This window comes from Salmo trutta, chromosome 18, assembly GCF_901001165.1.
Source record: "Salmo trutta chromosome 18, fSalTru1.1, whole genome shotgun sequence".
Classification (NCBI taxonomy): domain Eukaryota; kingdom Metazoa; phylum Chordata; class Actinopteri; order Salmoniformes; family Salmonidae; genus Salmo; species Salmo trutta.
Genome location: NC_042974.1, coordinates 37,019,465 through 37,045,072, shown reverse-complemented (window position 1 = coordinate 37,045,072; position 25,608 = coordinate 37,019,465). Strand labels below are relative to the sequence as shown.

The 25,608-nt window shown below is 42.7% G+C and overlaps 1 protein-coding gene across 1 annotated transcript in view; it reads right to left on the bottom strand.

Moving 5' to 3' along the window:
* Positions 1 to 3,828: 3,828 nt before the first annotated feature.
* The window catches only part of LOC115153255 (serine protease HTRA1A), a 34,619-nt gene continuing 12,839 nt past the window's right edge, over positions 3,829 to 25,608 (bottom strand). Inside the window, exons 2-9 of the mRNA XM_029698510.1 lie at positions 21,849 to 21,948; positions 21,153 to 21,357; positions 11,749 to 11,943; positions 11,638 to 11,670; positions 11,293 to 11,407; positions 5,998 to 6,055; positions 5,649 to 5,744; positions 3,829 to 4,478 (exon numbers count right to left, since the gene is read on the bottom strand). Of these exons, the coding sequence (XP_029554370.1) occupies positions 4,310 to 4,478; positions 5,649 to 5,744; positions 5,998 to 6,055; positions 11,293 to 11,407; positions 11,638 to 11,670; positions 11,749 to 11,943; positions 21,153 to 21,357; positions 21,849 to 21,948 (971 nt within the window). The 3' untranslated portion in view covers positions 3,829 to 4,309. The remainder of the gene's footprint in view (positions 4,479 to 5,648; positions 5,745 to 5,997; positions 6,056 to 11,292; positions 11,408 to 11,637; positions 11,671 to 11,748; positions 11,944 to 21,152; positions 21,358 to 21,848; positions 21,949 to 25,608) is intronic.

The window sequence follows — 25,608 nt, the reverse complement described above, 5'->3', positions numbered from 1 at the left end:
CGCTTCCTTCACCTTTCCTTGACCCAACACGTTCTTCTTCTTCTTTGTTGGTGTTTTACAGCGGACTACATCCAAAAATTGTATTGCTGCCTCCTACTGTGTGGGATGAAAATAAAAGATCCCAAAAGGCAACAGTTGCAGCATGTGGATAAAAATACTCATACTGACAACCAGAAAGTCACTCAATATGCTATATCAGTTAGCTAATACAGGACTAGTAAAGGTGTGTGTGGGGGGGGTACTTGAATAAATGTTTTTATTAATATATTTTTTAATTCAGATTTTTCATGGGGTGCTGTGATTCTGATTCCCATGGCTATGCTGATCCCAACACAGGCTCAGAGGCCTGGGAGGGGGACACATCTTCTGTCACTAATAACCCTTGCAACTCTTCCACTGTGAATTCATGAAGCACCAGATACTTTCCCGCCGCATCCACAATAATGTCCAATTTCTTTGACTTCCATGCTACTTGAGCCGTGCAGTTTATCACAGTTGCAATGAACGCCACAAAATCCACTTTCTTTACATATAGAATGTCTGGTTTTCTTAGTTGACAAACATTCACTATGGGCTGTGGTGCATCCACAACCATCTCTTCAACACTAGTGTCACTTTCTATCTCAGTACTTTTAATTGCCTCCACATAGGAGATCCAATTTACCACCCTAACTTTAGCCACCTCAACTTCCTTCACCCTTACAGGGCACTCCATGAACACTGGGTCATGATCCCCACCACAATTGCAACATGGCCGTTCTTCACTTCGATCTCTCCATATACTCCTTCCATCTGCACACATTTGAAACAATTTTGCATTGTAGTGGTTTTGACCCAAAAGATCTTACTCCTTACCTCTTATATTCTAGCTTTACATGTGTAGGGGGGTATTCACTATCAAAAAACAATAGCACCGACAAACTTTCTTCCTTTCCTCCATTCACCATGCGGGTCAGGCGACAGGCCCTAACCATGGATTCTCGTCACAAGGATTTCCTTCTTTATTTCCACCGACACCCCAGATATGACTCCCTTAACAGGAGCCCTACTCCAGAGTTCGAAGCGTGACACTTCAGATGGCCCAACTCTCGTGATGCCCACTGCCTTCTTCCTCTGGTCCTTTGACACACAATTGATCAGGATGACTTAAATCTGCATTGTTGGTTAAGGGCTTGTAAGTAAGCATTTCATTGTAAGGTCTACACCTGTTGTATTCTGCGCATGTGACAAATACAATTTGATTTGATTTGACAAGCCCATTCCTGGTCACTCTGATTGATCCCACTTTCGCCAGCACAAGATTAATCTTCTTCAAGACCCCAAACGGATCTCCCACATACACATCCTTATCCAAAAATGATCTTCCTGCCACCTGCATTTGTAACTGAGCGTAGTTAGTCAAAGTTTGGTCAACTAGATTCTTTGTTGTGTATTGCTGCCTTTCACAGTTCAGAAAGTGCATTGCACATTTATTCACAGAAAAGGGCAAAAAAAGGAAATTGCACCACCATCTAAACCTATATATATTACACTATCCCCAACATACCCCACCACCCCTTCCCACTACTTTGGTCCTAACAGAACCTACACCAGGCCGTCAGCCTGGGAGGCTGGAACCCCTTCTCTCAAAACCCCCTGTAGTTCTTCTGCACTTTAATCTCTGAGACGCCAAAACTTATCTGCTGCTGCTACTACCATGTACACAGTACAGCTAATGACCATAGCAATAAACGGCAAGAAGCCAACCTTACAAAAGCTCAAACTGTTCGGGTCACTCTGTACTGGCCTACAACTCACAGTGATTCTCTCAGGCTCCCTCACACATCATCCTCTTTCTTTCCTCACAGCATGGCCACACCACCATTGAAATACATCACTTTTTTCACTGAAATGTCACACTCCTTTGTCCCATACCCTCCTGCACACTTATCACACCTCGGAATCTCCCTCCTACATGCTGCTCCCTCCGACATACTGCTGCAAGGTCACCCCAGTTATCACTCCTTTTAGCTTTGCTTTGCTACCGAGAGCAAAGCAGGACACAAGGTGAAACACTTTTGGGTTACATGTAGAACCCTCTGTGGAAAGGGTTATGCATGGACCCAAAAGGGTTCTACCTGGAACCAAATAGGGTTATTCAAAGGCATCTCCTATGGGGACAGCCTAAGAACCCTTTTAGGTTCTAGATTGTAGAGAAATGAGTTAATGCCGTCATGAATCATGACCCTTATGGTTGATGTTGATGGTTTGGGCACAAACCCTGGCACCCTGGCAGAGCATACGTAGACTTCATACATAGGCACATTCTGCCCTTCATAGCTGAATCCACGACTACACTCATGGAGTCACATATGCATGATGTTTTCACTGTCTCTGGGTCAGTTAGCAACCCCACTGGAACAATGTTTTTGCAGAGTGAAGGCTATCAATGCAACACTTTGAAACATCTGTGTGACCGATACAGAAAAAGTGAAGTGTTTTGATTCTGTGTACCAGGATGTAGTGTTTCATAGAACCGTGAGATGGCAGCAGTTGCTTAACATGTGTTTCCTTTTTACAGTACTTCAAAATGCACTACAACACAGTGCCTTGATACACATCTAATGTATCATGTTATGTAAGCTCTCCTCTTCATGTTACTCTGATGTGTAGCATGTGAATACTGCATTGGGAAGATTAAAATCCTGAGCCTCACCCTCTGCACTATCTCTAGGTTTGATCAAGTGGTCTTGATCATGTTATTCATCCACTGAAATCAGTTAGAATCTAGGCCTACACCAACTGAAATCCAGCATTTTTGGGATAATATAGGGCAATTTTTTCACCTTAATTTAATCGACATAAAAAATATGAATATTAATATCTCAAAACTCTTATTTTTTTTTACATATTGTTTGGAACAATATACTCTTCAAACACATCAAATTTCCAGAGTGGGCTCTCTGGTACTTTTAATAACATTACCAATTTTACACATAGAAATGTACATTACAGGTCATTAACGAATCACAGTCCTCTTTTAGGATTGCACATTCTGAAAATCACCAGCAGAGGGAGTTCTCTTTGAATCCATTTTCCCATTCACTCTATTGGTGCTCATAAAATTGATCAGAGCTTCAGAATTAGCAGAGAGCCCACTCTGTGAATTTGATGTACTTGTCGAGTATATTGTTCCAAACATTAAGTCTTAAAATGAACAAAATCTAAATCTACTTTTGAGATATTAATATTTTTAATGTTGAATAAATCAATGGGAAATGTTTTAGTTCAGAATCTAGACATACTCCATATGTTACAACACACTATAAGGAGTATAATGACACTAAGATGTTGTCTGTATCATTTACGGTGTGTTCATGTGTCTCATCTGTAGGACCTTGTCTGGATCACGTATGGATCATTATCCTCTCTGTGAGGTCAGCCTACAGAGCCCCTAGCTCAACTGCCACAGCAGGCCAGTATCAAACCCTTATGGAGGCAGTAAAACTAAATAAAAAACAGCCCCACATCAATTTTATGTCCACCTTGTGAGTGTGTGTGTGTGTGTGACTGTGTGTCATGGCTAAGCTCATACACATGCAAAGAAAATATTGTAAATCTAATCTGTCAGGGAGCAGTCCATCACAGTGTGTGTGTGTGTGTGTGTGTGTGTGTGTGTGTGTGTGTGTGTGTGTGTGCTTGCGTGGGTGTGTGCTTGCGTGGATGTATGTGTGCGTGTGAGTGAGAGAAAGAAAGCGATACAGAAAGAGAGGTGGGGAGAGAAAGTGCTTGAAAAAGATTGTGATACGTGAGATCTTCAGATTGATCCTTTCATCTCCAACATCAAAGTTACCATCATAAAACACTTAAGACTTTATTCTCTTCCCCGTAAATGTCATCGACAAATACACCATAAAACTACAGTACTTAGAATAGGAATTTAGAAAAAAATAATTGAACAACTCGCTCAGAGCTGCTCTCTACATTGTTTTACATTGCCATGGTGGGCCTCCATCTGAACAATCAGTCAGTATAAAAATACACAGAACAAACAGGTCAAAACAGGTCAACTAGCTAGTGTTTAACAGTAAACATTAGTAGAAGCGTACAATAATACAAGTGTAATACACATGGATGAGGAAGTACAACTCTGCTGAGATGCTCTATACGATCGTTCCTTTTCAAGGCAGAGTATTAACCTGATCAGGTGCATGGTGCCACAAAGCCCTAAAGGCCACAAATTCTCCATGGGGCGCGATTAAACACACATGTCCATATAGGGTCCATTGGTGATGCTAATGAGCATCAGCTCATGGATGGGGCTGGGGGGTCAGGGGTCGATCTCCATGGAAACGATGGTGATGATGACGTCCTCGTTACTACGGCGCACCACCACCTGCAGCGTGGCGTCCTTCTTGATGATGGTGCTGACGTCGGTTGCTGAGGAAATCCGCTGGCCGTTGATGGAGATGATGACATCATGCTCCTTCAGACCGCCACTAAGAGAGGAGGAACACAACAGAATGAGAACTACAGCAACACACATGCTGGATAGAACAGTTAGCTATAATAATAAGATTGTTATTTCAAGGTATAGATTCATGATTGCTCTTTATTGCACCTACATTCAGCTAGGAATGGATTCCATTGGCCGGGTTGCCTTTATTTTTCTTGTTAGAAGGTAAATATAGTTTGCACATTATTTGATGCCTTAATTTGTAGTGCAGGACAAATGTGTTAGAATGAACTGAAATTAACTGTAGCAGGTAGCCAAGCGGTTAAGAGCGTTTGGCCAGTAAAGGTCGCTGGTTCGAATCCCTGAGCCGACTAGGTGAAAAATCGGCCGATGTGCCCTTGAGCAAGGCACTTAACCCTAATTGTTCCTGTAAGTGGCTCTGGATAAGTGTCTGCTAAATGACAACATATATGTATCCTTCATCCGGACCACAATAATTAGTCAGGGGAAAGTGCTTTGTGCAACACACTCCCACAGACCAAACAAACCCAGAATAGAAATCTAGTAAAACCAAATTACACAAAGACTGGAGTGGTTCCCAGAAGTGATATCAAAGCCTCCACTTTCACACAGCTACTCTCCCACCATCTCTGACAATACTTCCACATTCCCCTCATTGTACTCAGGCAAACAGGACTAACACTTACACCACCAATGAGACACAGAAGGCCTAGGATAAGAACTAGGGCAGGGTGAGAGGGACCAGGAAAACCACAGCAAACCCCTTGCTACTTGAGGGATGAATGGAATAGCTGACCTCAGCGTCTCTCCAACCACAACCCTTCTCTGGTAGAACAGTGGTCACCAGAGCTGATCACACTGAATGTGCTGCTGAGGATGTGGGAGGGGAGGATTTTTGAGTGGGTGAACAAGCAATGTTTTACTAAGGGGGGTTGTGTGTGTCTGTGTGTATGCATTTTCACGTGAAAACGGGTGAGAGAGTGTGTGTGAATGTAAGTGGGTTTTTGTGGGGAGAGTTGGGCGTTGATGGTCTATAGACATTTGAAACGTGTACATACATTGGAAAGAGCCAAAGACAATACCCCTGAGCACATAAAAAGTCAGACAACTTGTCCTCACACTCATAAGAAACTCATATTGTTGGTGAGATGGAGTGTGTTTGTACTTTCTTTCCCTGTTAGTTTGTACTTACGCTGCGGCCGGCGTTTTGGAGATCACCTCCATGACGTACGCTCCAGAGGTGATATCAGGGAAGTCTTTGTGTCGCACCTTTAGCTCCTTGGTCAACCTAGAGAGTGAAGGGGAAGAAATTAAGCAACCCATTAGGAAAAAGTGCTTAGTTGTCTGTATCCAACTGAAATGCCGTTCACCAGGCCCAGTTCAAATATGTTATTTTTGACAGCTTTGGATAACTACATTCTCCAGTTTAGTGCACACTTTCACAGTCTCAAGCCTTTCAATTGTATTTATCAGGAGTTGACAAAAGAAAACGTCCCATCTTTTTCATTACAAATATGACCAGTTAATGAGGATCTACTTACGCTGGAGTGAGTGTCATCATCCTCACACCAATGTATCTCTTCTTTGTCCCAGCTCTTCCTAAGGAAACACAATAATAATAAGAAAAAAAAATCAGGAAGAGGGCAGCTCTTTAATCATATGCAAAAGGGGTTTCCTTTTGACTTGAAGAATATCTGGGTGATTCTGAGGCTGGGTCAAATCAAATGTTATTTGTCACATGCTTCGTAAACAACAAGTGTGGACATACAGTGAAATGTTTACTTCTGGGCCCTTTCCAACAATGCAGAGAGAAAGAAAATAGAGAAATAATAGAAAAGAAAAACGTCACACTAAAGGTAACAATAGATACACAATCAGTAATGATAACTTGGCTATATACAAGGGGTACCAGTACCGAGTCGATTTGCAGGGGTACGAGGTAATTGAGGTAGATATGTACATATAACTAGGAATAAAGTGACAGATAATAAACAGTAGCAGCAGTGTATGTGATGAGTCAAAAACGTTAGTGCAAAAAGGGTCAATGCAGATAGTCCAGGTAGCTATTTGGCAAACTGTTTAACTATTTAGCAGTCTTATGACTTGGGAGTAGAAGCTGTTCAAAGCCCTGTTCGTTCCAGACTTGGTGCATCGGTACCACTTGCCGTGCGGTAGCAGAGAGAACAGTCTATGACTTGGGTGGCTGGAGTCTGACATTTTTTTGTCCCTTCCTCTGACACCGCCTGGTATATATAGGTCCTGGATGGCAGGGAGCTCAGCCCCAGTGATGTACAAGCAGTTGCCATACCTCCCTATAGGCTGTCTCATCGTTGTCGGTGATCAGGCCTACTGTACCACAGTCGTGTCGTCTGCAAATTTAATGATGGTGTTGGCGTGGCCTCCCACAACTGCGTGTGTGGCCACGCAGTCGTGGGTGAACAAGGAGTACAGGAGGGACTATGCATGCACCCCTGAGGGGCACCCGTGTTGAGGGGCACCCGTGTTGAGGGTCAGCGTGGCAGATGTGTTGTTGCCTACCCTCACCACCTGGTGGCGTCCAGTCAGGAAGTCCAGGATCCAGTTGCAGAGGGAGGTGTTCAGTCCCAGGGTCCTTAGTGATGAGCTAGGAGGGCACTATGATGTTGAAAACTAGAGCTGTAATCAATGAACAGCATTCTCACATCGGTGTTCCTTTTGTCCAAGTGAGAAAGGGCTGTGTGGAGCAGTGTCGTCATTAGGCCTGGGCTGCTGGGGCTCCAGCCCTAGATGCTTTTGGTCCAGACCCAAACTTTTTTATTTTTCACATTTCAGTCTGATATGAGTTATATACTGCACTAGGCAGTAGGAGGCACTGCAATAAGCCTTTTGTGTCACAGTGCCTGCTGTGATTGGTCAAGATTTCACAACACAGTGGACTGCTCATGTCCCTTGACCCCTTGCCCACCCTTACAGCACTGGTTACATGTCAATGTCATCACTCAGCAAAACGCATGTCACTCAGTCAGAGTTTTCAGCATAGCACAGAGCGAATATGGATATTTTGAACTTCTTCCGAAAGAGAGGCAAAAAACGTGAGCCGGTTGAAATCAGCAATGAATGAGGTGGAGCGGACAGAACAGCCAGACAGTCAAACTGCATCAGATTTAGCCACATGTTTGTGCAGGGTTGGTGGTAGCTAACTAGCTAGTCTCCTTTAGCGTAAGGGCTGGCTAATGCTAACAAGCTAGCGTTAGCGCTCAGCATCCTAAAGCTATTGGGTGTCATTCAGAGTTATTTAACATTATATTTAGTGAATGGGCAAGCAAAGGATGTCAATATAAGTCGTATTAGGACAAGTGTTTATTTACTGTGAGTGTATTTGATGGGTTTCGTATCTGTAGCTAGCTTGGCTGGCTAGCCACTTCGGTAGCTACTAGCTGGCTAGCTAGCTGAGACCGAAGAGATGAGAAAATGTTTCTGACTGAAGCACATACAGTATCTGTGGACTGAAGCTCAACTTTACCTCAACATTATATTTAACCTTTTATTGCAGTGGGCTAAATCAGGGTCGCACAGAGTGTTTCTTGGTAGTCTTAAACTAATCTACTCTGAAACAAAAGTATATACTTCACACACGTGGTTATGGGCTTCAAAAAGACACCTGTACCATGTCAGATATAGAATTGAAATGTATTCAATTTTGAGTTTGCATCCTAATATTACACGTTATACACATAGCAGAATAATGAAAAATAAAACCATAATACAAAACCATTTGACATAGAAACACCGGATTTTGGGCTGTTAAAAAAAATATATGTTTATTCATTATGAAATTATGAAAAATATTAATAACATCCCACTCATGAGGCCACTAGAGGGCACTTTGGTTATTCGACTGCAGGAAAGGCTACCCCTGTTGAAAATGAGCAATGTTGAGTTGGTAGAACTGACTAAATTAAATGAATCACAGAGGTCTTATAACCTATTCCATTCTAAAGGTAAACATGCTTGCCTCATGTCTGTTATTTCCATATAGACTATGTAACTATTTGTAACGAAACTGCCCATTATTAAATTGGTGAAATTATTTAATTTAGCTTTTATTTGTATTACTTTTTTTATTCATTTAGCTACTTACTTTTTCTATTGTTGCTGCATTGCCGAGAGGTTAACCTGCAAGAAAGCATTGTACTCCACATGTATGTGACAAGAAAACTAACTTGAACTTGAAAGGGAATGGGGAGGGCAGCCAGAAAGAGAGGGGGAAAAATGACCAGCTTTGTGGTTAGATTGTAGGTGAACAAAATATTGAAAATACATAGGCCCTTAAGTTGTGTCCTCAAATGTTACGCAATCTACTAAAAATCTTACATTAGCTAGTAGAACTGACAAGGTCTTATAACTTATTCCATTCTACAGGTATTTTTTGGGGCTCATGTCTCTTTATATTCATATACCCTAGGGCAGGGATGGGCAACTTTGATGGTGGTGGGGCCACAAAAAAATCATATGGGGCGGCAGTTGCTTGCAGTTCTGCATACCCACATTGGAGTTCTTTGTGCTATTATGAAAACTCTTGAATATTTCTTTACAGTTGAGTTGCCCTGGTCCTGTCAGTATACACTAACTTTAAAGACAACTGCCCCTATAAACCAACTTCTCATTTAGAAAACAGCTCATGTGGCATTTATATGAGTCAGAAACGTTTATTCTACTGTCAAAATTGACTAAAAACTGTAAATAGGATAATTTTGGTAATAAAGTCAGTCTCATCCAAAACAGAGTTTTGTGAGACTTGTGGTCGGTCGTGACTGCATAAATGATGGTTGGGTTTGTTTTAATCCCTCACACATGCCCACAGCTGGCAGCACACAAGTAATCATCAATTCGGAGTGCAGCTGCACACGGCCTGATCTTAATGACTGTGGTAAATTTGGGTTGACTTTGGATATCCCTATGGGGCTAGTTAGGGACAATCGTTTAATTACAAAATGTAATGGGACAACATGTTAAAATTCCAATAGCTCCAAATATCAATTACTTAAAAACCTCAAACCAACTATACATTTCAGAAATTCATACATAAATATGGAAATGAGAAAAAATGAAAAGGTGTGCAACATGAAAATATTGTCTCATTGACATTGTCATTTATTGATGGTCCCTAACTTGCCCGAGAGATAGGCTATCCAAATTCAGTCATGTTGTACACCAGCCGGCTGCAGCTAATTGGCTAAATAATTTGGCTAACTCTTCCCACCAGCGAACACACACAGGAGACACCCACATCAAACCACACCCCAAAATCAACTCACATCTGAATTCAGTCATGGCCGCTAGCATTTCTTAATAAACAAAATCTATAATACAGTCGCCATTTAAAACTAACTAATGACATGCTGCACCTCTACCTTGAGACCTTTCTGATGAGGCAGACAAGAAAAGAAACAGCAATGTAAAGAAAGCAATGTAGAGAGGCAGAGGAGGGGTGAGCACACAGTAGACAGTATCACTTAAAGCTGCTCTATGGATTCTAATTACGACACAGTTTGTGTGTGTGTGTGTGTGTGTCTCCCTCTCAGTTTATGTTTGAAGTTGTTGAGTGGTTTTTGGCAATACACTGTAAATGTATGTGTTCCAGAGTAGAGAGTGTTCCAGAGTAGAGACCCCCACAGTAGCAACTGTAATTGAGTACTGGCAGTGTCTGCTGTGTCAGGTAGGAAGGTACAATTTACCTGAACATTTCCTAAGCTCTCAATGTTCTAATCTCTCAGTGTTCGTGTCAAAATGTGCCAAATTCATGCATTTAGCTGTTGAAATTCCATTCTTTGGGGGCCAGGGAAGAATGCCCCTGGACGCCCCTACTGGCTTCGGGCTAAGCCCCGAATGTCTTCAAATTCAAGAAATGCCCCTGGTGTAGAGTGTAATAGAGATTGGTGATCTGTGGATCTTTTTTTGCGAATTGGATTGGTTCCAGGGTGTCTGGGATGATGGTGTTGATGTGAGCCATGGGATATGCTTAGTTATAATGGGGTCTGTTGTCTGTAAGTGTTTATGGTTATCCTCAAAACATGGCTAACATGCTGACCAGACCGGACACGCCGTGTGCGCGAGCGTCGCAAAATAAATGTAGAAATCCATGTTATTCAATAATTGCACCCACACTGCTCGCACGCACCAACGAGCGTCTGCGTTGCCAAGGGCTAAAATAGAACTCCTTTCTATTTCTGACGCAGATCGCACTGCAAGTCCTGCCTCTCCCATCTCCTCATTGGTTTAGAAAAGCAGGTACCCACGTGCCATCTCCTCACGTGGGTGATTGAAAGACGAAATGTTTTGCCGGTTGTCATGGAAATACTATGAAAGTGTAGATGTCAATCACCATATAAATTCAAAGATTAAAAAGCATGGAAGGAGCAGAGATGACTAGAAACGATTCGGTTGGCAGTTTTATGTGTGGATTAATTGTCGGAGTAGAGAACCTTCTGCATTTCAGGTAAAATAACAACTCAATGTTTATATCCCAGGACAAATTAACTAGCAACAAGCTAGCTAAATAGGACAAATTTGCTAGCTAAATAGGACAAATTAGCAAGTGCAAGCTAACTAGCTAAATTGCCATACATGTTTAATGCTTTTTGACCTGTCCCCAAATTAATGTAATTGGTTCAGAGTTTGTTTTGATATTTTAACCTGCGTGTCGTGATCGCGTTTGGTGTAGGGGGACAAAATAAATGTATGCACAATGGGGCACGCGCGCAGCTGGTTTAGGTTCCGCGTAAACAGGACCATGCACTATAGGGGACATATTTAGATGTTACATCCAGGATGATTATAGGGATACAATGTCCTACCTCGGGACTGTCTGTCGTAGGATTCAGTCAGGAACTCTCTGATCTTATCGGAGGGAATGGCGAAAGAAATACCAGCTGTCACTTTCAGAGTGTTGATCCCGATCACCTCACCATCCTACAATAACACCGTCAATAATGAAGTCAATAATACAATCATCCAACAACAATATAGTCAATTTAGTGTCTGAAAACCACACATAGTGACACACTAATAACACTGTAACACAATCACACATTTGCATACAGTTTCAAACTACAATGTGCCATCATGCAGACACAGTGTCTGCCTTCTATTAGACATGTAGAACTACTGTTTAACTGTCAATAAACAAAGAGTATTCTCACCAGATTCACCAGAGGGCCTCCTGAATTACCATACTGTCAACAAAAAAAGGACATCACTTCAGTTCTCAGTTCACAATCCTTTGGGATGTGTGTGCATGTGTTCAGACTCACATTGATAATAGCGTCTGTCTGAATGTATTCCATTTCAGAGTTGCGTAGGCCCAACTCCTTGCCCCCTCGTTGGGTTGTGCTGACTATTCCTGTGGTAACTGTGTTCTGGAGTGAGAAGGGGCTTCCGATGGCCACCACAAACTCCCCAGGCCTCAGGTCTGACGAAAGCCCCAACATCAGCACAGGAAGCTTGATCTGTAGGGTGGACAAGTTAGGGAGGGCATATTTATTTACAGCATTAATATTTACAGTGAACCTAAAGTCCTTCAAGCACAATTCCATAGACCCTTCCAATTCTTCTCACTGTATGGTCAGTCCACCCCCTCAACAGTGCATCTATTTTATAAGTGACTACTGGCCAGTACCTCATGAAACAGTACAAATCCATTTATGTTAAACTCCGGAACCACAGACTCCATGGCTAGGCAACCATGACAAGCCAGAGACAGTGCCTAGACAGACAGAGGGTATATTTATCCAGCCACAGTTTCTCTCTGCATGAAATAATTTCCATTCCGTCCAGTCATAGCCAATGAGTGTATGGTCCTAGCCGAAGCGTGCCCACCATGAATTCCCTGACAACAGCACCATCTTGAGACCTTTCCCATTTGTTCCCTGTATCCATTTTGTTTACCCTGGGTTATAAATAGAGTCACAGTGTGGGAAGCTAAGGTAACTGAGACTGACTGGCCAACAAGCCAAAGATCTGTATGCAAACACCAAAACACGCCCTGTAGTCAACTACCCAGGCGTATTCATAATGCCATCATGAAATATGATAACACTACACTTCCCTTTCCAATATAGTGTATACACTAGGTTATTACATGTTGATTGGCATCCCTACACAACATTAGAGCCACTTTTTACTGCTGACCGTTGCCTACAATAGCTGAATAGGTCTACAAATAGTATTAATCTATAAAAATGGATGTCAATTATAAGACGCCATTTTAGCTTGCGGGAACTCAATGCGAACTTGGCCCCTGAGTTGTAGCGTAAGTATTAATAGAAGATGACAGTGAGAAGATGAGAGTGCGTAACTGAGGAGGGGAACTTTTCACATCCCCCAATCCCACCTTCTCTTCCTCCCCCCTCTCATTCCCTTCATCCAGACATGACACCGGAATAGCAGTCTGTGACTCCCCACCCTCACACTCACTCACACATACACACGAACAAACACACACACATGTTTGTTTTACTATCCTTGTGGGGACCAAACAATTGATTCCCATTCAAAATCCTATTTTGCCTAAACCCTAAAACTAACCTTAACCTAACCTCAAACCCTAAACCTAACCTTAACCTAACCTCAAACCCTAAACCGAACCATTATTCGAACCCTTACCCTAATTGTAACCCTAAACCTAACCCCTAAGCCTAAAATAGCATTTTTCCTTTTGGGGACCGGCGAAATGTCCCCACTTGTCTGAATTTTCCTTGTTTTGTTGCCCTTGTGAGGAAATACACACACACACACACACACACACACACACACACACACACACACACACACCGCCCCTACCCCGACCCGACCAGGGTGAGGGGATAACCAGATGGAGGTAGAAAAGGCACATGGTGGCAAGAGAAAGTCAGGTGAGTCTTAGTCACTGAGACAGTCAGGACTGGTTGTCTGCCAGCCGCTTGCTGTGGTGACAGTGGTAATAACAGCGTGAATGACGAAAACACATCTTGACACACACCTGTACATATCCATCTGCTTACACACAGTGCTGACACTGTCTTGAGGGCGGTACAGTCATGCTTACACACATCCACTCAAACTGTGAATGCCTAGACTAGCTGATATGAGCCCTTTGAGGGTGGGAGTGTCTATGTGTGAATAGGCATAAAGGAAACATTAAATGCAGTGACTCTTCATGTGTGAGGACTGTTAGTCTAGCTCTCACCTACTAACCACTTGCAGCTACTTTTTGTCCTTGTGGATTCCGTGTCGTATACTGTATATGTAATTTCGGTGGTCCTGACTTTCTCTTGACCATACGTGACTCACCAGGTTATTTTGAACCATGGGCTGGTCTTAATGCCTTAACACTCATCCCCCAACATTTACCACACTACAGTGTGTGGTAATGAAGATAATAAAAGTCCTGGACTGAGAAGCTTCCGTACTGTTCTTGCCGGACAGCCTGTAATGAGTCAGAACCAAGTATATCAGCATTCAGTCACTAGCGTGTGAGGGCGCAGAAGCCAACTGCGCAGAGAGTTTTTTCATGGTCCTAGTTCTTGCCGGATTTAGCTACCAACAGTTTTTACACATTAAGAAGAGGTGGTTAAAGGTAGAAGACGAGGAGCAGGAAACCCTCTCCTGCATTGGCCGTCCCTAACATCACGCGAGATGCTTTCAGTTAAATGCACTAATACCTGGTCTTCAATCTCAAGTTAAAACTTTGAATTTAAATTTCAACCACTCTATTCTTAAAAAATGAATGTTTTCCAAGCTCTCAATTGCTTCATACATAACTGAGAATGGCACAATTTCAGATTTGAATAGAGGCTGAGACAGTGACAGAAAAAGGCACATACTTCAACAGGAAAGCCAGTATTTACTAACAGCCATCCAGAAAAAGTATGGCATGACAGGGGCACTTAGAAGTCGTGGTATCATTCCAGATATTCATATATTCATCATCTCAACCATCTCTAGAAAATTGTACTGTACATCTAGAGTGTCTGCTATGGCAGGGGGTGGAAGGACCGACAGGGAAAATGCCTCCTTTGTTGCCATAGACAAGCCTTTGTTTCATATTACAGCTTTGGCAGTTTGGAATCGCTTTTAAAACCTACTACCGTAATTTCCGGACTATTAAGCGCACCTGAATATAAGCCGCACCCACTGAATTAATTTTTATTTTTTATTTTGAACATAAATAAGCCGCACATGTTTATAAGCCGCAGGTGTCTACATTGAAACAAATGAACTTTACACAGGCTTTAACGAAACACGGCTTGTAACAAAAATAAATAGACTTTAACGAAACACGGCTTGTAACAAAAATAAATAGGCTTTAACGAAACACGGCTTGTAACAAAAAAATAATAATTTGCAGTAAGCTTTAGTTGTCTTTTTGCACTGACTCAATTCCTCACGCTGCTGTTTCCAACGTCTTATCATCGACTCATTAAGACCAAGCTCCCGTGCAGCAGCTCTATTTCCTTTTCCAACAGCCAGATCAATCGCCTTCAACTTGAAAGCTGCATCATATGCATTTCTCCGTGTCTTTGCCATGATGAGAGTGACAAAATGATTACCGTAATCAGAATGATGGGAAGTTTGAGAGCGCTCGATTTAATCTAAACAGTAAACCAAAAAGTTGTTTGACCTTAACCCGTTCGGCAATTTCATTGGTCTAATGAAAGCTTCATGCCGGCAAAAAACTTGAGCACATCACAGAATGTTTTTTTGGAGAAAAAAAAATTGAAAGCGGGAAAAATCCATATATTAGCCGTGTCATTGTTTAAGCCGCGAGGTTCAAAGCCTGGGAAAAAAGTTGCGGCTTATAGTCCGGAATTTACGGTACATTAACTCCTATTTTATGACTTGAGCCTAGGTGCAAACATATTTTGTCAAGCTTCATGCTGTGATGGACTGTCGCTAATAGTTTAAAAGGCGCACGTAAATATGTGAAAACGGGTTAATTTTACTTAACACAAGAAATTCACAACTGTAAACTGACACCAACACAGCTGGCACCCGTTAGTTCAAAGAGACATGCCAGTGAAATACACACACCCTTTGTTTGGTGATTAAACCTATTACAACGTCTACGGTTTTTACTGTGGTCACTACTGTGTTCTTCCTATAGGGGAATTCAAGGCAGTAGGTATTATGTTATCTTTGTAGCACTGTGCTACCATGCAGAGATAACTGTAGATATCATGGGGAGGACTAGCAAGTGGTGTGACTGTTCGTGTGTGTACAGTACTTTGGCTACACATGAACTTTTAGCCCAAGGGTTGTGCCACAGTGAATAAAGAGGAGCGTGATCTGACATGCTCACACCTGTAGAACCATCAGCTCTGGGGATCAGCATTGGCTGAGGGGTGGCAGAAACGTACGTGTGTGAGCTCAACATAACAGCTAGTTTCAGGGAAAGAGTTACGCACACACCCAAATATATCACAGGAGCTGGGAAAAGTCTATGTCATAAGAAAAATAAATGTCCCTTCCCTCACTGATTGCTAGCCATCTTAACAATATTTAATAGCATAGGCTAGTTAATATAAACAACTTTCAACCATACTGGCTAAGCTAACCTTCACTGATATCGGACAGAAAAACAATATGGTGCACACATTGTTGTAAATATCACAGCCAACATAACAGCAAACACATGGCCAAAAGCTCCATTCCTTCAGCATAGTTTACAGACACCCTGAATGACTGGATGCCATCTCACTGACGGGCGGCTAGACGCCACACACTTTTGATCTCTAGGCCATGCAGACCTGACGAGATGCGGTTGGGATGTTTGGGTCTCTCTTCCCTGCATCACTGGCTTGGAAAACAACCACCTACAAACTAGGCCAAGTCTGCAGCATGGAACATAAGAGCAAGGCCGGTCGGCTTTCCTTGGCCCTCGTCTGCACATGCTGCATTCAAATGGTTGAGAACGATTGTGGGAGAGCGAGTGAAATGGAGGATGAGACGAGGATGTGATTCATTTACCCTCTGCTTCTTTCCAGAAGGACACCACTTTTTCCACAAGATGAGGAGCAGAGCATGTCCTGGATGTCTCCTAAACCAATAAGAGCCCTGGTCTGGTCTAGCCAGCGCCAGTCATCCTAGCAGACGTCTGGGAGGTGGACTACATGGGGAGCTTACAGACTAACATTGTGGTAGGGGACTGAGAAACAATGCATTTAGTGATGATGATGTGGCGTCCTGTTGACATGACTTCCTCAGTTTTTTTGGGCACTGCCCAAATTGAGGACATCGTCAGTGAACTATTGTGTATGAGAGACAAGTTATGCAGTGAGTTGATAGGGTTAACAAGCTGCTCCTTCCCCTACATGATGACCTCTCTCAATATCGTCCCAGCGCTACATCACAGAGAACTCATTAGCCTCACCTAGCTTTCCAGACATATGGAACTGTTTCCCTCTCTTCCTCTCTCTCCATCCCACTCTCTTTCTGTCAGAAAGGAGTGTAGCACTTTTTCCCTTTCTCCTTCCCATCCTCTGAAGTCCCAGCTGCTGCAGACAGACTAATGTCTTCCCCAGAGACGGGGTACACCACACCACAACCCAGGAACGGACCAACCCAGCCACCAATAAACTCTGCTTCTCATGGAGCACCGAGGGGGAAGAGAGGGTATTCTACATCCAAAAAGTACATTTTCAAAGCTCACGTGTGATTGATTCTTTCTCAGTGGGCTTATATGCACTACAACGTTTGACAATAGTAACCCCTACTCATAATGACTCCCACTTGAAGCAAGAGAGATAGGGAGAGTGAGGAAAAGAGGGAAAGAGATGAATACTTAAGAGTACAGACCTGAAGCACTGAGGACAAAACTGTGACGACTGACTATATTTTCCCTTACATTTCAAATTAAGAAATTCTAACTTTCCCTTTATTTTCCCGTCTAATTATCTCCCTCCCTCTCTCATCCTCTAATTTCTCTTTCACTGACTCTCTCCATCTCTATTCGACTCTTTCCCTCACAAACACCCTCCCCTACCCCATGTATCATTAGCTGGGATGTGCTGTCCCCCATGGAACTGGGTAGACACTGTCTCACATAGAAGGGACAACTGGGGCAAAGATTTCAACAGCTGGCTCAACAAATTGAGCCATTTTGTGACTAAACGTAAAAAAAGAAGAAATTATATTCCCAAACAAAGATAAATGACATAAAACACAATGGAAAAAGACTTTGGAGTACCTTAAACGATGTCATAGGCAGAATACCTTCAATGGAGATTAATTGGGTTATGGGTTATCGATAACAAACCTTTTGATATTGCCAATCATTTGAATGATTATTTCACTGGTAAAGTGGAAAAACTCAGAAGTGAAATGACAACATTGAACAGTGAACAATCATATTTTTGTATAAAATATCTAATAATGAAAGAGAAGGATGGCTATTTTGAATTTGGTCATGTTAGTGCGGGAGAGGTGGAAAAACTACTGTTATCCATAAATAATGATAAGCCACCAGGTATAGACAACCTTGATGGGAAACTATTGAGAATGTATGTGCCACTCCTATTTGCTATATATTTAACCAAAGCCTAAAGGAGTGTGTGTCCACAGGCGTGGAAGGAAGCAAGAGTAATTCACTGCCTAAAAATAGTAAAGCACCCTTTGCTGGCTCTAACAGTCGACCAATCAGTTTTCTGCCTGTTCTTAGTAAACTGATGGAGAGGATTGTTTGACCAAATATAATGATATTTTTCAGAGAACAAGTTAACTACTGACTTTCAGCATGCATACAGAGAAGGGTATTCAACTTGTACTGCACTGACTCAGATGACAGATGATTGGTTAAATGGATATTACGATGATAGTTGGAGCTGTTAGATTTCAGTGCAGCCTTTGTTATTGATCCTAAATTGTTATTGAAAAAAACTTAACATTACCTGCCATCACATGTTTGGAGAGTTATTTATTCAGTAGAACCCACAGTGTTCCTCAACGGAAGCTTCTCTAACATCAGATATCTACAGTGCCATATCCCCCAGGGCAGTTGCCTTGGGCCGTTACTTTTCTCCATTTTTACAAATGATTTGCCACTGACCTTACATGAAACTAGAATGACTATGTATGCTGATGATTCCACACTCTAGATGTCAGCAACAAAGCCAGTGAGCTCACTGAGATTCTAATACAGAGCTACAGTCAGTATCAGAATAGGTAAACTGGTCCTAAATTCATCTAAAACTAAAAGCATCGTATTCGGTTCAAAACATTCTAACACATAAACCTCAACTGGAGTTGTACATAAAGGGTGTGATCATTGAGCAAGCTAAACTCCTAGGTATAACATTGGATTGTCAATTTTATTTTACCTTTATTTAAGAGTTGGAAGTCAATTGTGTGCCGCCCTATGGGACTCCCAATCACGGCTGGTTGTGATACAGCCTGGATTCGAACCAGGGTGTCTGTAGTGACGCCTCTAGCACTGAGATGCAGTGCCTTAGACCGCTGCGCCACTCGGGAGCCCAAATTATCATGTTCAAGTTATATTGACAAAGTTGATCTGAAGAAGGGGAGGGATATGTCTGTTATAAAAATTAGTCCTGTGTTTTTGACACAAAAATCAACTGTACTAGTTATTAAGGCTCTGGTCCCATCTTGATTACTGGCTGGTAATATGGTCCAGTGCAGCAAAGAAAGACATCGCAAAGCTGCAGCTGGCTCAAAACAGCAGCAGGCCTTTCCATTAACTGCACATCCAGAACTAACATGAACAACATGCATGCAAGTCTTTCCTGGTTGAGGGTTGACGAGAGATTAACGGCTTCTCTTCTAGTTTTTATGATAAATATTACTGTGACTTAAATTCCAGATTGTCTGCATAATCAAACAACATTCAGCTCAAACACCCATACATACCCCACAATACATACCACCAGGGGTCTCTTCACAGTCCCCATGTTCAAAACGCGTTCATGGCACGATGCAGAGCTATCATCGCATGGAACTCCCTTTCACCTCCAATTACTCAAGCAAACAGCAAAATGACCTTTAAAAACGGATTAAATAATAACTCCTGGAACCTCTGGGGCTGTGAGGGGACACACACAAACACACACACTCTAACACACTCTATATATATATTTGTATTCTTTTTGTTGTTGTATTGTTTGTATATCATTGGTGCGACTGTCCTTGACTATCAGCGTATCAGTGTTTTGTTACTTGTCATGTTTTGTGTTTTTTGTGGACCCCTGGAAGAGTAGCTGCTACTTATGCAAAAGCTAATGGGGATCCAAATAAACTAAATATAAAGAAGTCTTAGCTATGGAGCCACAATGGGGCCCCGGGTGTATGGTCAATCCACAATCAGCGCTGGGCTGTCATGGTCAACCAGTAGTTGGGTGGTAGTCTTTACCACCATGGCACAAAGCATTCGACTTTTCAGTGTCTTGAAACTGGTCCTGTTTTGAGAACTATAAGATTTATGCTGGTTTTCATTACAACAACTATTTCCATCCATAATCTTTTCTTCAGACATTGATGGATCACTGCTTTGGGTCTGATATCACCTTACTGTTGTCTAGTATAGGTCTTGAATGTAGACCTATCCAGGGCCAGTATGAGGAACCAATGTAGGCCGCATAAAAGAAAACATAACCTTGTCTTGACGTTTTGGGCCGATGCAGTGTGTAGCCCTGTCCTTGTCGTGAGTGTCTTTTCAGCTGTGCATTGAAGCGAGGGAAAGCTCGGTGAGGCATTCTGCTGTGCAGTTACTCATAGCCCGTGGCTTTGACTAGGTGCCAGGCATTCCTTCATATGGTTGTCGACTATGATTCATGTGGGATGTGTTTCCCGCTGGTCCACAAAGCAACAGCCTCTCAATGTTACTGTACTTTCCCGTGGCAAAAATCTTACATGGCCTGCCTCCATGCCATTTATGAGCAAAACTTTTGCAATCAAAACTATTTTCTCATTGGAGCATAACATGGGTTTTCATCTGCTGTTAATGAGTCTTTGCAGAATATCTTCCAAGTTTATTTCTGAGAATCGTTGCGTAATGACTGTTGTTTTATGAAGTGTTTTTTTCTGAATGCCATTGCCAACATGAACTATGTGTTGAATACCAGCATTTACAAGGACCATTTGATTGTACTTGTTGCACCACTCAAACAATCACCTCTCTGATATCAAGCTGAACAACACTTTTCTATCAATAACATCTTGCAATTCCGACTCCCCTGCTGTTTTATAGGGAATAATATTGAGTAATTGTTGTTCACTTTGCCAATGGTGTCTAAATATGCAGTTGTAAAATATAGGAAAGTACTGCACCAAGATGGCTGCTGTTGGCCTGGAAGGCTGTACTTAAAATCCAATCCGCTCCACGGGTGTTGAAACTGTCAATGTCATTCCCACACACTCTCATAGGCAGGAATTAAAAAGGACTGAAGCGTGGGAGCTACTGTGTAAAGCCACACTCCTCAAACCCACTATTTATGCACTTATAATATTCCATAAAGTTTCCATTTGAAGGAATAATGTGACGATCTTTGTGAAGGAGTGGGTGGCACACACAAGCAAACTAACATGTTGCAAATGTTTCTAACTGCAAACCCGTTCCTTATGCCTCCGTTTGGCTCCTATGTTAATTATTGATTTGGTAAGTTGTTTGAATAAAGTTATTTCAATTTGATTTGGAACTATGACCGTGACCTCTAGTGACCACTCTTACTGGTGAGTCGATCTTGAGGAGTGCGATGTCGGACTTCTCATCCACGTCTTTGATCTTGGCGTCGTAGGTGGCACCGCTCTTCAGCTCCACCTTTACTCTATGCTTATTGGCCACAACGTGGGCGTTGGTCACGATCTGTCCATCCTCCGACACCACGAACCCTGAGCCACTGGCCACCGCCACCTCCCTCTTAGAATATGCCATCCTGAGCAAGAGGGAGGGGAAGATAGAGAGGTAGAAAGGGAAAGAAAGACAGATGCGGAGAGAAGAGAGAGACATTTATAGAGAAAGGGAGGGAGGAATAGAAAGAGGGTGAAGGAGAGACAGGGGATATGGAGAAAGATCATTTTTTTGAATTTTTACCTTTATTTAACTAGGCAAGTCATTTAAGAACAAACTCCTATTTTCAATGACGGCCTAGGAACAGTGGGTTAACTGCCTTGTTCAGGGGAAGAACAACAGATTTGTACCTTGTCAGCTCGGGGATTTGAATTTGCAACCTTTCGATTATTAGTCTAACGCTCTAACCACTAGGCTACGCTGCCGCCCCTGAACAAGGAGAGGCAGAGATAATGAAAAAGGATAAGTACTTAAGTGTCGTCCCAACTAGTGTATTCTTACATCCAGGTGGGTCATAAAGAAAACTCTAGTATTTGTCTACAGATATTCAAGGACCTACACACACACAGCTCTTACTTGCGGTAGAGTTCAATGTGAACCACGGCCGGGGCGATCCTCTCCACCACGTCAGCGATGAAGTTGTATTTGTGTCTCAGACTGTTAGGGTTGTCCTGGGCTAGAAATACAACAGAGACAGGATGTTGCAATAAGTATTTACTCACCAGAAACACAAATTCAATGACAGAATGTAACAGCAGTGCAAGAATAAGTCCAGTATATGAAACTGGTAATTATCTGAAGAGAAAGGGAACGATGACAGTTTGTGGCATAGACACTATCCTGTGTTTGTAAGTGCCTTTTGAGGTCTTCTGTAAGAAGACAAGTCAGGAAATGTTGATGATATACCATGTAATTATATCATGCTGTCTTTTTCCAGGTTGTGAATTAAGCCTTTTCTGACGATTATCATAGACATTTTGCTTTTTAAATCAGCAATCTGTGATTGTAACATACATTATTTTTTACTTTTGAATTAATATACACTCTGCGGCCAGTTTATTAGGTAAACCCATCTAGTACCAGGTTGGACACCCCTTTACCTCCAGAACATACAGAATTCTTCGTGGCATGGAAACATTGCTCAATAGGTATCAAGAGATGTAAGGTGTGCCAGGAAAACATTTCTCACACCCTTACACCACCAGCCTGTAGCGTTGACACCAGGCAGGATGGAGCCATGGACTCATGCTGCTTGCGCCAAATCCTGACTCTGCCATCAGCATGATGTAACAAGAAACGGGATTCATCAGAACAGGCAATGTTTTTTCACTCCTCAATTGTCCAGTGTTGGTGATCGTGTGCCCACTGGAGCTGCTTCTTCTTGTTTTTAGCTGATAGGAGTGGAACCCAGTCTGGTCGTCTGCTGCAATAGCCCATCCATGACAAGGACTGACTAGTTGTGCGTTCCGAGATGCCGCTCTGCACATTACTATTGTACTGCGCCGTTATTTGCTTCTTTGTGGTTCGCCTTTTAGCTTGCACGATTCTTGCCATTATCCTTCGACCTCTCATTAATGAGCTGTTTTCGCCCACAGGACTGCCGCTGACTGGATGTTTTTGTTTGTCGCACCATTCTCTGTAAACCCTAGACACTGTTGTGCATGAAAAGCCCAGGAGGCCGGCCGTTTCTGAGATACTGGAACAAGCGAACCTGGCACCAATGATCATACCATGTTCAAAGCTGCTTAGGTCACTCGTTTTTCCCATTCTAACGTTCAATCGAACAGTAACTGAATGCCTCTATGTCTGTCTGCCTGCTTTACCTAGAAAGCCACGACCACGCAAACCTTTTTCGTGAATGGGGTGGTCACTGATTTTATATATTAATTGATTCTTGAAGAATATAACTTAAAAATGCCTCATGAGCTTAGTTCAACCGTTGTACCCGATCAGAAACCCCAAATCTAAGATTGTTTACAAACTGTGGAGTAAAACAATGTAATTGTAAACAAACATTGACTATATAACCTCAAAACATGGTTAAAACTATAATTTTGATATCGTGGACGGTCATTCCTTGCATCCATAGCTCTGTCTATGGATGTGAGAGTGGTTCCATTTCTCCAACCCAATTCCTGAGCTGTTTACCAAAACCGAGGTGGGGTGTCCGCTTTGTTATTATTTGAACTGCAGATTGCCTATTGAAGTAAATACAACAATCATGCTTTTAACAACTCTGTTTTCTCTTTCCACATCCTCCTCAAATAATTATGTTCAAAACATAGAAAGAGAGCACAAAATATGTTTTGTCGTACAATCCTACACCTTGCTGTTTTGGACTTATAAAGGTTGTTAAGTTCGATTTTATTACTCGCCATCCAATGCAAAGTGGCGTCCAAAAACCTAGAAGAATAGGTCTACCAATGATTAGAAGTTATTCCGAAATCTCTTTAGTCTAACTTTAACGTTACTGTGATGGGTTGAGAAAGAAAAGAAGAAAAACGTTCTGCTTGAGGCCCAACACAGGTGTAGAATGAGCACTAGCCTGACATACTGCACTTAATTACACGTTCAGAATAACCCATTTCTTTCCTGTTCAAGAGGGGAAATTCCTAAATGGAATTCATACTTCATATCGTCAGCATAGCTGTAATTTCCCCCAAAAATAAGGGGGTCATATAGCATGATGGCTTTAGGCAACTTGTTTCATTTTAGTCTAACAAAAGCCAATGTTAAAACTTCATACAGGAATGACTGGGTTTGTTACACCCAATAGCATCTCAAATCAAATCAAATTGTATTAGCCACATACGCCTAATACAACAGGTGTCGACCTTACAGTGAAACGCTTACTTACGAGCCCCCAACTAACAATGCAGTTTCAAAAAATACAAGAAAATACAAGAATAAGAGATACAAGTAACAAGTAATTAAAGAGCAGCAGTAAAACAACAATAGCGAGACCACATACAGGGGGGTACCGGTACAGAGGCAATGTGCGGGGGCACCGGTTAGTTGAGGTAGTAGGGACATGTAGGTAGAGTTATTGAAGTGACCATGCATAGACAACAAACAGAGAGTAGTATCGGTGTAAAGATGGGGGGGGGGGGGGTAGCCATTTGATTAGATGTTCAGGAGTCTTATGGCTTTGGGGTAGAAGCTGTTTAGAAGCCTCTTGGACCTAGACTTGGCGCTCCGGTACCGCTTGCTGTGCGGTAGCAGAGAGAACAGTCTATGACTAGGGTGGCTGGAGTCTTTGATCCTTTTTAGGGCCTTCCTCTGACACCGCCTGGTATAGAGGTCCCGGATGGCAGCAAGCTTGGCCCCAGTGATGTACTGGGCCATTCTCACTACCCTCTGTAGTGCCTTTCGGTCGGCGGCTGAGAAGTTGCCATACCAGGCAGTGATGCAACCAGTCAGGATGCTCTCGATGGTGCAGCTGTATAACCTTTTGAGGATCTGAGGACCCATGCCAAATCTTTTCAGTCTCCTGAGGGGGAATAGGTTTTGTCATGCCCTCTTCACGACTGTCTTGGTGTGCTTGGACCATGTTAGTTTGTTGGTGATGTGGACACCAAGGAACTTGAAGCTCTCAACCTGCTCCACTGCAGCCCTGTCGATGAGAATGGGGGTGTGCTCGGTCCTCTTTTTCCTGTAGTCCACAATCATCTCCTTTGTCTTGATCACGTTGAGGGAGAGGTTGTTGTCCGAGCACCACATGGCCAGGTCTCTGACCTCGTCCCTGTAGCCTGTCTCGTCGGTGTCATCGGCAAATGTAATGATGGTGTTGGAGTCGTGCCTGGCCATGCAGTCATGAGTGAACAGGGAGTACAGGAGGAGACTGAGTACGCACCCCGTGTTGAGGATCAGCATGGCAGATGTGTTGTTACCTACCCTTACCACCTGGGGGCGGCCATTAGGAAGTCCAGGATCCAGTTGCAGAGGGAGGTGTTTAGCCCCAGGGTCCTTAGCTTAGTGATGAGTTTTGAGGGTACTATGGTGTTGAACGCTGAGCTGTAGTCAATGAATAGCATTCTCACATAGGTGTTCCTTTTGACCAGGTGGGAAAGGGCAGTGTGGAGTACAATAGAGATTGTATTATCTGTGGATCTGTTGGGGCGGTATGCAAATTGGAGTGGGTCTAGGGTTTCTGGGATAATGGTGTTGATGTGAGCCATGACCAGCCTTTCAAAGCACTTCATGGCTACAGACGTGAGTGCTACGGATCAGTAGTCATTTAGGCAGGTTACCTTAATGTTCTTGGGCACAGGCACTATGGTGGTCTGCTTGAAACATGTTGGTATTACAGACTCGGACAGGGAGAGGTTGAAAATGT